Consider the following 13,620-nt stretch of genomic DNA (forward strand, 5'->3'; position numbering starts at 1 on the left):
CTGATATATAGGAACCAACTCATGCGTCACACGTGGAACACAGGAGAAGTTGACGCCTGCTGGTTAGTCCAGCTAACGTAGATGAAGAGCCGGTATTCATGTTTTATATAAACTGCATAATGTTTTATATTAATAATAGTATGTAGACCGAGCAAAGTAGATGTATCTCGCTAGCGACAGGCAGTTGTTCAGGGCATAACTTCGAGACATTCTTCTCTCCAGTTTGACTTCTGTTTATTATGATAAGAGGAACATCCAAACAGATAAATAGCCCACAGATACCAGTTTGCTTAGTGTTTGTTTGTGGTTTCCAGTTCTTCTTTCAATGCTGAAGATGTTACATTATATTGATTGATTATTGTCCATCGTTAAAGAAAACTGTGAATAAAATACCTGCTTCCATGATGACCCCCCTCCTCAGGAAGACAACCATGAACATTAAAAGGGTCAGGGACCTGACCTCAAGACAACACTTTGGGAAACCTGTGACTGGACCCTGCCTACAGAACCACATGTCATGGATTGCATAAAAGCTGTTAACTTCTGCTGTTCAGAGAGAGACTCCGCTCAGGTGGAGAGCTTCCATGTCAGGGGCCTCTCAGGCCTGACATGTAAAATAAATACATTTACCCTCTGTGCATCAAGACTGGGTTCTTCAGTAGGGCAATGTTAGCTCTGCTGTGTTAATGAATGAACTATGTACACAGCAGTGCACGATAGCCAGCTCATGTGCTTACTGCTGAGGACAGCAGCAGCGGTCTCTTTGCTCTATGGCAAACAGCTAGAGTGGGCCACAGACCTGCTGACCAAGGAACTATGTACACAGTGAGGCAGCGAGAACAGATCGAATGCCATCAGCTGGGAACAGTGGCAGTGAGCTCCAGTCTACTAACAAGCTAGAACGGAGCCACAGTCCTGCTGTATACATATATGATATACACTCATCTAAAGGATTATTAGGAACACCATACTAATACTGTGTTTGACCCCCTTTCGCCTTCAGAACTGCCTTAATTCTACGTGGCATTGATTCAACAAGGTGCTGAAAGCATTCTTTAGAAATGTTGGCCCATATTGATAGGATAGCATCTTGCAGTTGATGGAGATTTGTGGGATGCACATCCAGGGCATGAAGCTCCCGTTCCACCACATCCCAAAGATGCTCTATTGGGTTGAGATCTGGTGACTGTGGGGGCCAGTTTAGTACAGTGAACTCATTGTCATGTTCAAGAAACCAATTTGAAATGATTCGACCTTTGTGACATGGTGCATTATCCTGTTGGAAGTAGCCATCAGAGGATGGGTACATGGTGGTCATAAAGGGATGGACATGGTCAGAAACAATGCTCAGGTAGGCCGTGGCATTTAAACGATGCCCAATTGGCACTAAGGGGCCTAAAGTGTGCCAAGAAAACATCCCCCACACCATTACACCACCACCACCAGCCTGCACAGTGGTAACAAGGCATGATGGATCCATGTTCTCATTCTGTTTACGCCAAATTCTGACTCTACCATCTGAATGTCTCAACAGAAATCGAGACTCATCAGACCAGGCAACATTTTTCCAGTCTTCAACTGTCCAATTTTGGTGAGCTTGTGCAAATTGTAGCCTCTTTTTCCTATTTGTAGTGGAGATGAGTGGTACCCGGTGGGGTCTTCTGCTGTTGTAGCCCATGGTTGTACGTGTTGTGGCTTCACAAATGCTTTGCTGCATACCTCGGTTGTAATGAGTGGTTATTTCAGTCAAAGTTGCTCTTCTATCAGCTTGAATCAGTCGGCCCATTCTCCTCTGACCTCTAGCATCAAAAAGGCATTTTCGCCCACAGGACTGCCGCATACTGGATGTTTTTCCCTTTTCACACCATTCTTTGTAAACCCTAGAAATGGTTGTATGTGAAAATCCCAGTAACTGTGCAGATTGTGAAATACTCAGACCGGCCCGTCTGGCACCAACAACCATGCCACGCTCAAAATTGCTTAAATCACCTTTCTTTCCCATTCAGACATTCAGTTTGGAGTTCAGGAGATTGTCTTGACCAGGACCACACCCCTAAATGCATTGAAGCAACTGCCATGTGATTGGTTGGTTAGATAATTGCATTAATGAGAAATTGAACAGGTGTTCCTAATAATCCTTTAGGTGAGTGTATACATAGCTGGGTACAGGCCAGACGCATGTACCACTGCAACATAATGCAATAATGGACTAACTATATACAGGGTGGCCTCGTAAGGCAACGTACCTGGAGGCTGCATGACAGATCCTGGAAACACATCGACAGGGCAGTGATGTGATGTGATTATTTCCATGGTTACAATAGAAACCAGCAGGACTCTGTAGATCCAGAGCTCCAGAACCAGGGCTGCAGACCCAGCACTCCTTCAGTTAGAAACACTGGCTACTGCACTGGAGTGTGAGATAAAAGCCCGGTCCACATGACACAACGCAACGCCATCTGTAGACCTTTCCATTCGCTAAGACTCCTCTACACAAAACAACTAATTCACCCCATCTCCATTGTGTACAACCTCCATCCCTGAAAAGATTAAATGTATTGTGAATGTCGCTAATATACATTTAAAAAATGCCAACGTACTCCCTCTCTGTCTCACTTTCTCTCTTCACTTAATAATCAAATATATTTTGTTTCCTGGTCATCTCTATCCCCCACACCCTTCTCCCAATCTTTGTTCCAGATCTCTCTCCACTACAACAGCCCCCCTCCAGCTGACTTCGTCCACTTCCACCTAACATTGAAAACTAATCAGGAATGCAACAAGAGCAGCCAGACCACAGACCTCAGACTCTCTACCAAAGTAACGTGAGTCTGTTTCTTTCCACATGGTTCTTGTGCTGATTAATGGTGCTGTAAACTTGGACAGAAGTGGGAAGATTACATCCACTATACATACACACACACACACACACACACACACAGTCCAGAGATACTCAGTATCCTAGGAATCTAATTAAACCTGTAATTCACACAAATCACTTCCATAATTATTAGGGATGCACCGATCGCTATTGGTATGATGTTGGCAATTTACATTGGCCATTGGCCGATTGCTATTAAAATGGCTGATATATAGGAACCAACTCATGCGTCACACGTGGAACACAGGAGAAGTTGACGCCTGCTGGTTAGTCCAGCTAACGTAGATGAAGAGCCGGTATTCATGTTTTATATAAACTGCATAATGTTTTATATTAATAATAGTATGTAGACCGAGCAAAGTAGATGTATCTCGCTAGCGACAGGCAGTTGTTCAGGGCATAACTTCGAGACATTCTTCTCTCCAGTTTGACTTCTGTTTATTATGATAAGAGGAACATCCAAACAGATAAATAGCCCACAGATACCAGTTTGCTTAGTGTTTGTTTGTGGTTTCCAGTTCTTCTCTCAATGCTGAAGATGTTACATTATATTGATTGATTACCTCATTGTCCATCGTTAAAGAAAACTGTGAGTAAAATACCTGCTTCCATGATGACCCCCCTCCTCAGGAAGACAACCATGAACATTAAAAGGGTCAGGGACCTGACCTCAAGACAACACTTTGGGAAACCTGTGACTGGACCCTGCCTACAGAACCACATGTCATGGATTGCATAAAAGCTGTTAACTTCTGCTGTTCAGAGAGAGACTCCGCTCAGGTGGAGAGCTTCCATGTCAGGGGCCTCTCAGGCCTGACATGTAAAATAAATACATTTATCCTCTGTGCATCAACACTGGGTTCTTCAGTAGGGCAATGTTAGCTCTACTGTGTTAATGAATGAACTATGTACACAGCAGTGCACGATAGCCAGCTCATGTGCTTACTGCTGAGGACAGCAGCAGCGGTCTCTTTGCTCTATGGCAAACAGCTAGAGTGGGCCACAGACCTGCTGACCAAGGAACTATGTACACAGTGAGGCAGCGAGAACAGATCGAATGCCATCAGCTGGGAACAGTGGCAGTGAGCTCCAGTCTACTAACAAGCTAGAACGGAGCCACAGTCCTGCTGTATACATATATGATATACACTCACCTAAAGGATTATTAGGAACACCATACTAATACTGTGTTTGACCCCCTTTCGCCTTCAGAACTGCCTTAATTCTACGTGGCATTGATTCAACAAGGTGCTGAAAGCATTCTTTAGAAATGTTGGCCCATATTGATAGGATAGCATCTTGCAGTTGATGGAGATTTGTGGGATGCACATCCAGGGCATGAAGCTCCCGTTCCACCACATCCCAAAGATGCTCTATTGGGTTGAGATCTGGTGACTGTGGGGGCCAGTTTAGTACAGTGAACTCATTGTCATGTTCAAGAAACCAATTTGAAATGATTTGACCTTTGTGACATGGTGCATTATCCTGTTGGAAGTAGCCATCAGAGGATGGGTACATGGTGGTCATAAAGGGATGGACATGGTCAGAAACAATGCTCAGGTAGGCCGTGGCATTTAAACGATGCCCAATTGGCACTAAGGGGCCTAAAGTGTGCCAAGAAAACATCCCCCACACCATTACACCACCACCACCAGCCTGCACAGTGGTAACAAGGCATGATGGATCCATGTTCTCATTCTGTTTATGCCAAATTCTGACTCTACCATCTGAATGTCTCAACAGAAATCGAGACTCATCAGACCAGGCAACATTTTTCCAGTCTTCAACTGTCCAATTTTGGTGAGCTTGTGCAAATTGTAGCCTCTTTTTCCTATTTGTAGTGGAGATGAGTGGTACCCGGTGGGGTCTTCTGCTGTTGTAGCCCATGGTTGTACGTGTTGTGGCTTCACAAATGCTTTGCTGCATACCTCGGTTGTAATGAGTGGTTATTTCAGTCAAAGTTGCTCTTCTATCAGCTTGAATCAGTCGGCCCATTCTCCTCTGACCTCTAGCATCAACAAGGCATTTTCGCCCACAGGACTGCCGCATACTGGATGTTTTTCCCTTTTCACACCATTCTTTGTAAACCCTAGAAATGGTTGTACGTGAAAATCCCAGTAACTGTGCAGATTGTGAAATACTCAGACCGGCCCGTCTGGCACCAACAACCATGCCACGCTCAAAATTGCTTAAATCACCTTTCTTTCCCATTCAGACATTCTGTTTGGAGTTCAGGAGATTGTCTTGACCAGGACCACACCCCTAAATGCATTGAAGCAACTGCCATGTGATTGGTTGGTTAGATAATTGCATTAATGAGAAATTGAACAGGTGTTCCTAATAATCCTTTAGGTGAGTGTATACATAGCTGGGTACAGGCCAGACGCATGTACCACTGCAACATAATGCAATAATGGACTAACTATATACAGGGTGGCCTCGTAAGGCAACGTACCTGGAGGCTGCATGACAGATCCTGGAAACACATCGACAGGGCAGTCAGCAAGTCCATGCAGCTCGCAAGGGTGCTCGACTGGAAGGCATAGTCTGGTGGAAGGGAAAAACATGGTTCAAATAGCTGCATCTAGGATGCGCTAACAGGGGCAGACTGGGAAGGGAAATCAGGAGCCAGAGACCGTGGGCTACTGGGGCTCACCAACCTGTAGAACCGGACAAATAAAAGCAGCAAAGTCCAAGCTGCAGCCGCAGAAGTGTCTGCCAAGGGGGCACCTTGAAAAAGGGCCCACGATGTGGCAACGCCTCGAGTTGAATAGACCACCAGGTGTCCAGGCACCAGGGTCCCGGTGGACTCATAGGTCATGGTAATAGTGTCCACAATCCAATGCAAGAGGCGCTGTTTCGAAAGCGCCTGGCCTTCACAGGGCAGAGCAGGTGAAGCCGAGTCTCCTGCTCCAAAGAGAAGGGAGGAGGATGAAAAGCCATCAATGCTATAGGCCGGTTGACATAGAAGTGTCAAGGAGGAACACAGGGTTAGGCCGTAGCGTGACCCAGGAACCATCTCCCGCAAAACAGACACACGATGGGTGTATGGACAGGGCGTGTAACTCGCTCATGTGTTTTGCAGAGGTGATTGCCAGCAGTCTTAAGTGACACTAGCTTCAGCTCAGCTGAGTTCAGTGGCTCAAATGGGGCTTGGAAAAGTTCGTCCAGCACTACATCAAGGCTCCATGTGGGCAGTGAAGGAGTCCGAGGAGCTACTGCGCAGCCAGGAAATGAGACACAGGGGGCTCGCCATCAATCCAGACATGACATGCAGAGATGGCCTCCAGATACACTTTGAGTGTGGACGGGGACTTACCTTGGTCCAACAGCTCCTGTAGAAATTGTAATATGACCCCAATGTGGCAATTTACAGGGTCTTGACTGCCATCTTGGCACCAGGTGCTAAGTGTCTGCTAGTGGTAGGAATACTGCGACCTCGTAGAGGGAGCTCTCGCCGACTGAATAGTGGCTACTACTGCATCTGACCGACCCCAGGCAATCAAATGTTCCCACTCAGGTGCCAGGCCCAGAGCTGGAGGAGGCCCAGATTGCGGTGTAAAAATGTGCCCTGCACCTGCTTTCACTGGGAGTTGCCAAGGCTCTCCGTTGAGGAGGGCGATCAGGTCTGCAAACCAGAATCTATACAACTACTATTCAACCTGGTTTTGGCAACGATTTATCCACATTGAAATGTACGTTGCTTTTTAGGTTGAATAGACGTCGTGAAAAGTATAGATAACAAAGGCAATACCCCTTCAAACAATGTCATTTTTCCCCAATCCCCAAACTTTAGTCATTTGTGTATTTTCAGTGACATGTACAGAAAATGCAAAAATGTACCCTTAAATAAAGAGAAAAATAAGTTAATTTAAGCAGTTTATTAGTGTGTTTGTATGTGTGTGTATTCGCCAACCAAAACAACTAGAAGGGAGCAGTAGATTTATTATGTAGCACAACAGCTTTTTAACACAGCTGAGTTGATGAATCAGAGGTGTATCAGGAGGGTTATCAGGTAATCCGCTAATTAGATGTGAGAAAGAACCTGTTCACCTTGTAGACAATCAGACAAGAACCTGCGTTTTACACTGTGTGGACAAAATATTTCTCAATTAAGACTTTATTTATTTTCATATAGGTTCTTGAAAATGTTGGTATTTAAATAGTTTAACTGCTATACAGTAAACATTTACAAACTATTTAAGTACATTCCTCTATAGGAGTTTGAAAAACGTGTTAATTTAAATAACAAAATACAATATGACATAAACATGTTGTTACAGCTTATTAATAGCACATGGTACCATTAAATAAAGTAATTTCAACCAACAATCTATTTGTTTGGGGTTTTCATTCTAGGTTCATCCAACAGATATTGGTTGCATTTTGCTTATTAAATTGATGTTGAACCAAAGTTCACAATTCAAGATTGATTCCATTTGCAAATCCAACACATTTTCAACAAGATTTCAACATTGGTTATTTAACATTGAATCAACATGTATAATTCAACATTGAATTAACATTTATTATTCAACATTGAATCAATGTTTATTAGTCTACATTGAATCAACATTGACAATTCGACGTCGATTCCATTTTCAAATCCAACCAATTTTCAATGTTAATTCAACATGGAAAAAAGACGTTGAAACAACATTGTTTCTAATGAATTTAGCCTGCTGGGAGTGCTTTAGAAGAATTTTTTTTTTTTTTAGGACTCCACAAAGTGGATATGCTAGAGAGAAGAACATCACAAAAATGTTAATATGAATACTTTACCACTTCTTGTTTAGCCTTCGTGCACTCCGCAGTTGGTGACCCTTTCTAAAATTCTGTTGACTCTTCTGGAGAAACAGGCTTGTGCGACATGACTTGCTTGCAGTCCAATGGCAAAAGTCAAATATATTTTACAATGTACCCTCCCTTTCCATAATTGCTTCTGAAAATGTTGCAAGTGCTTTTATTTTTTCAGGACTTTCAAATGTAGCAGCCACTGCTTTATTTTTTCAGCAGTACTGTAAATGTTTCACACGCTCGTTTATTTTTTCAGCAGTTGCACTTCAGGGCCACCGTACTGATTGACTCACTACAGCGCTGCTTATTATGCTACAGAGTGATTGGTCAAAAGTATCCAGCCAACCTGAAACATGTTAATTCTACATATATGTATGTAATTCCTCTCTCCAATTAAAATGACAGTAAGAGAGTTGTCTATCATAAATGTAGTGGAGGAAAAGTCAAAGTAGTCACACATAAAACATGTAAAGTACAAATAAGTCAAGTACAGATACTTGGAAAAAAAAGTACAGGAATGAAGTATTTGTACTTCGTTACTTTACACCCATCAGGCAGAAAAGGCATCAGGCAGAGGCCTTACCTGTGGTAGTAAAAGCACCATCTGGTTGGAGACACTTGAATGAAGCATTGAGTTTAAAGGTAATTGACTTGCGGAGTACAAAGCCCACAGGGACCCTAAACCATACTTGCCTGGTGGTGGCGGTGTGTGGTGTGTCTGTGGGGACAAGCCTAAGAGTCTGTGTTGCACGTGCACTTTAATATCTAGAGAAGAGATTATTTTAGTATAGTGTTGTAGGGCATGTATTCGTATTTTCTTTATAGTTTAGCGTAGGGATTTTATAGTATATGGCCCAGGCTATGAAAGGCATTTTAAACCGGTTTTAGTTATTATGTCCCTCTATGTAATGTATTGTTGTGATGATTGGTCTTTGTCTTTTATCAATCTGTTTCTTGTTTATAAACTTATATCCTTGTAAATTCCTGTTGGAATATTGATTGAGGCGGGTGATTACTTATGCATTCAAATTGTTTTCTGTTTTGTATTTATAATTAATTTTGAACAATTTGCAGATTATATTTTTCTCTTTGACATTATGGACATTTTCTGTGTTGATCAGTGACAAAATCTCCTGTTTAAATCCATTCTGATTTCATGTTGTAACACAATGAAATGCGGAAACGTCCAAGGGAGGTGAATACTTTTGAGAGCCACTATAGATGCAGCTCTACATGAAAGCAGTGGTGTCCAGAAGGGCTTGTCCATCTTGTTGATGATACCAGAGTATAATGACCTAATGGCGATGCCGCAGAGGGTACATTTCTTGGCAGAGCCATACAGGCAGCACCATCCACCATCCGCCACCCGGTTCCACACTATGCTGTCAGGGAACCATCGGGCAGCAAAGAGTCATTATTGTAGTTGTCGCACAGGCCACAGGTGTTTTTGAAGTAGAAAGATGGAGGCAACCTCCACCCACATGATATTTTGGAAAACAGTGCTCGCTCCTCACTGAAGGAACTGTGTGGTGAAGGCCATGATGCATTAGAGTGGGATGAGACTGAATAGTTGAACATTCGACTATACATTAATGATGGCAACTATCAACAAGTGAATCCAACATTTTAAAATTAAAAATAAATTAATGTATATATTGAATTTATATTAAAGCCTGTACTGTTGATTGGCTCTCTATGTTGATTGACGGGAGGATGGGGTTTGTTATTTCTTGTCTGTGGCAAGACAAAGTAAATGAAAACATGTGCAGTGCAATTAAACTACCTCAAATCTGTTATGTTAACCCACCTAAAACCAAACACTGGAACTCAAACTCACGGGTATATTTTGATTTGATTTAACGGCATAATATATATAATATACTATATGTTGTGTGGTTGAATAATGTGGGGAAAGTAGATCCGTTAGTTAAGTGGATCGTAAAAAATATCTAGATAGTTTAATACATTTTGTATTTCACTGTTATGACTGGAAAACATTGCCACAAGGACCCTAATATATAGGCATTTGCATCACAGCTCACATTGCTAAAATATTATTGAATGAAAATAAAATAATTTAGTAAAATTTGAAAAAGAAAAGCACTTTGGTCGATCAGGTACAGCTGTAATTGCAAAATATTCAATTCTTATGCACATATTCAATTCTTATGCCGTAATTTTCGGGAGATGCCCTGTGTGTATAAGCAATTGTTACTTTTTTGTTTAATTGTCACAATATGGGGAAAAAGTTCAGACTTATTGCAATAATAATAATAATAATAACTGTCACATTGTATTATTTCACATTTAATGTACGTCTCATTTTGAAAGGGTGGTGAATGGGGACAGAATGGGGTCTATTTGACAACAGCTGTGGAATTATCGATAGTTAAAATATTTGCCATGCATGTACATCCCTATAGTTTAAAGATACAGAAGCATACTCTTTAATCAACTGGTCTCATGCCAGGATGTGATCCCTAGGTCTCTCTTTTCTTCCTTGCACTGCACTCTCCTGCACTGAAAAAATACACAGAAGGGACATGGTGAAACTGCAGGTCAATAGCCTCAATGTTGCAGCTTACTTGTCTATCAGCAAAGGGGAGGATTGGTTGGATATGAGGAAGTGGGGGTTGGGAGATGGGAGGGACACATATGGTACAAACAGGTTGTGTCCTAGTCCACTCTGTGTCAGTCCTGTAGGGAGAGCAACATTTGTGACTCCTATCTCTCTCTTTCTGCTTCTCTCCTCTCGCTTTGGGCTTCCCTGGATCGTACCATGTGGAAGTTGTTGCTGCTCAGCTGTGTGCTGCTGTGCCAGGCAGATGAGAAACCGTAAGTATGCCTGCCGACTCGCTTCTCCTTCATTAGGGCACAGAAATTTTCAGTTTCTTGCTGATTATTTTTTCTGGCACATGTTTACATAAACTGAAAACCAATCCTTTACTAGTGGTACTGAAAACAAATGCCAAAAAGAGCAACAGTATACAGTATACAGTATTTATGGCCCATAATGGTTGGTGTTAGAGTTGGGTGATATTAAACATTACAAATGAAAGATAGGTGTGCAAACATCGGCTTGGGGGTGTGTGAGTTGTGCATATGCGCACCCGTGGTTTTCTGGGTATAAGCCTATATCTTTTATATGACTATTGTTTTTTAATGACAATACATTTTTTATATTTATTTATTTTTGTGTGGAGAGAAGTTTTTTTTCCCAATATGAAGCTGTGCTTCTTACCCTGAAGCTGTGATAGAAATAAAAACAATTTGTCGAGTGAGACATTGGTCAAGGTGTCCATTAGGTTGTTCACAGCTGTGGCGTCATCACATTTCCATAGCAATTGTCTCTGAACAAACCTCAATGCAAGAGTATCACCTTTGGACAGTTAAAAACCTACATGGGGCAACTTCTTGTTTTTATGGGTAAAGCTTTTTCTGTCAAATACACTAATTGAGATGTGAAATTACAGTTGGTCCATCAGCAAGTGCTGTGAGAATAAATTGTCATTCTAAGTTTGACAATACGCTTCCCCCCCCCGAGACACGAATAGTGCAAATGAAACAGATTATCATTGATGATAAGAAAATAAGAACATAAGAAAGTTTACAAATGAGAGGAGGCAATTCGACCCATCATGCTCGTTTGGTGTCCAAGTGATCCAAGGATCCTATCCAGTCTATTTTTAAATGTTCCCAAATTTTCAGCTTCAACCACATTGCTGGGGAGTTTGTTCCAGATTGTGACGCCTCTCTGTGTGAAGAAGTGTCTCCTGTTTTCTGTCTTGAATGCCTAGAAGCCCAATTTCCATTTGTGTACTCGGGTGTGTGTGTCCCTGCTGATCTGGAAAAACTCCTCTGGTTTGATGTGGTCGATGCCTTTCATGATTTTGAAGACTTGAATCAAATCCCCACATAGTCTCCTCTGTTCCAGGGTGAAAAGGTTCAGTTCCTCAGTCTCTCAGTAGGACATTCCCTTCAGACCTGGAATAAGTCTGGTTGATCTCCTCTGAACTGCCTTTAGAGCAGCGATATCTTTCTTGAAGTGTGGTGCCCAGAACTGTCCACAGTATCCAGATGAGCTCTAACTAGTGCATTGTACAGTCTGCACATCACTGCCCTTGTTCTCAATTCTACACTTTTGACAATATACCCTAACACTCTGTTTGCCTTTTTTATTGCTTCCCCACATTGTTTGAATGGAGAAAGTGAGGAGTCCACATAGACTCCTAGGTCTTTCTCATGCGTTACTTCATCTAGTTCTGTTCCTCCCATAGTGTAATTATAGTGGACATTTTTGTTACCTGCATGTATTACCTTGCACTTGTCCACATTGAATTTCATCTGCCAGGTCTCGGCCCACAACTAAATATTATCTAAGTCCCTTTGAATAACCTGTGCTGCCGAGATTGTATCTGCTGAGACACCTATTTTAGTATAATCTGCAAATTTGCCAAGTTTGCTAACTATCCCAGAGTCCAGATCATTAATATAGATTAGAAACAACAAAGGCCCTAGTATTGATCCCTGTGGAACTCCACTAACCTCACTCCAGTTAGAAGCGACTCCTCTAATCAACACCCTCTGTTTCCTATATATCAACCTGTTCATAATCCATTTACTTTACATTATTTATTTATTTCTAAGCAGACGTCCTTATCCAAGGCGACTTACAAAATATAGAGTGCAGTTCAAGGCATAAAACATATTACAAATTCCAATTTACATAATACAGTGCAATTCAAAGCATAATACATTACCCTGAATGTCTACAGCTTCCAATCTCAGGATCAGTCTTTGGTGTGCAACATTATCAACCATATTCTTGGAGATAGACGACATGGGTTTAGACGAGGCAGATCATGTTTTACTAATTTATTACAATTTGCATGTTCAAAAAATTGTAATAAATTAGTAAGACATGATCTGCCTCATCTAAACCCATGTCGTCTATCTCCAAGACTATGGTTTTCATTAAGATGCTCCTCTATTTTCTGTCTAATCATTTTTTCCATCATTTTACAGGTGATGCAGGTGAGACTGATTGGTCTGTAATTTCTTGGCTCAGTTTTGTCCCATTTCTTGTGGATTGGTATGACATTTGCTGTCTTCCAGTCAGTTGGCACATCCCCTGTTCTAAGTGTCATTTAGAATATTTGAGTTAGCGGCCTATAAATAATTTCCCTAATTTCTTTAAGTACTGTTGGAATATACCATCAGGCCCAGGTGATTTGTTTATTTTTAATTCTGCTAGTCCCTTTAGTACCTCCTCCTCATTTATCCTGATCTCTCTTAGGGTTTGACTGGACTGGTTGTTAACCTGTGGCAAGTTATGTTTTTTCTTTTGTAAAAACCTCTGTGAAATACTCGTTTATAACATTATCCACATCTTGTTCATTTTCCAAGATACTTCCATTTTTGCCCTTTATCTGTTTCACTTTTATTGACCTCTTGCTGTTGTAATATTGAAAATAGTTCCTTGCATTAGTGTTAGCTCCAAGAGCTATGTTTCTTTCTATGTTCCTCTTTGCTTTCCTGATCCCTTTCTTAAGATCTCTTTGCAGCTCAACATATTCTATGTATTTTGTTTTGTCACTTTCCCTTTTGTATGCGCTATACATTTTCTCTCTTGATTTTTTTTGCTTACTTCTATTAAACCATTTTGGCCAATGTTTTTTGGTACTCAATTTGCTAAGTTTAGGTACAAATTTATCCTGAGCCTCAAGTAGTATATTCTTAAAATATAACCATCCATTTTCAACTGAATCTGTATCCAATGTGCTCCAGTCTACCTCTTCTAAGTGCCACCTCATACCTTCAAGGTTTGCTTTCCTACAATTGTAGACCATTGTTTTAGACTTGGTCCTTGTTTGTTGAAGGAATGCCTCAAAGCTAACCATATTGTCATCACAATATCTGATCAATATGATAATATTGTCTAT

At 41.4% G+C, this 13,620-nt stretch overlaps 1 protein-coding gene across 2 annotated transcripts in view; it reads left to right on the top strand.

Moving 5' to 3' along the window:
- The first annotated feature begins 10,356 nt into the window (after positions 1-10,356).
- LOC136755257 (alpha-2-macroglobulin) overlaps positions 10,357-13,620 on the top strand; it is a 52,422-nt gene continuing 49,158 nt past the window's right edge. For both annotated transcript variants that reach the window (XM_066711731.1, XM_066711736.1), the window contains exon 1: positions 10,357-10,513. In XM_066711731.1, coding sequence (XP_066567828.1) covers positions 10,458-10,513 — 56 coding nt within the window. In that variant the 5' untranslated portion in view covers positions 10,357-10,457. The remainder of the gene's footprint in view (positions 10,514-13,620) is intronic.

The sequence above is a fragment of the Amia ocellicauda genome, chromosome 1 (genome assembly GCF_036373705.1).
Source record: "Amia ocellicauda isolate fAmiCal2 chromosome 1, fAmiCal2.hap1, whole genome shotgun sequence".
NCBI lineage: Eukaryota > Metazoa > Chordata > Actinopteri > Amiiformes > Amiidae > Amia > Amia ocellicauda.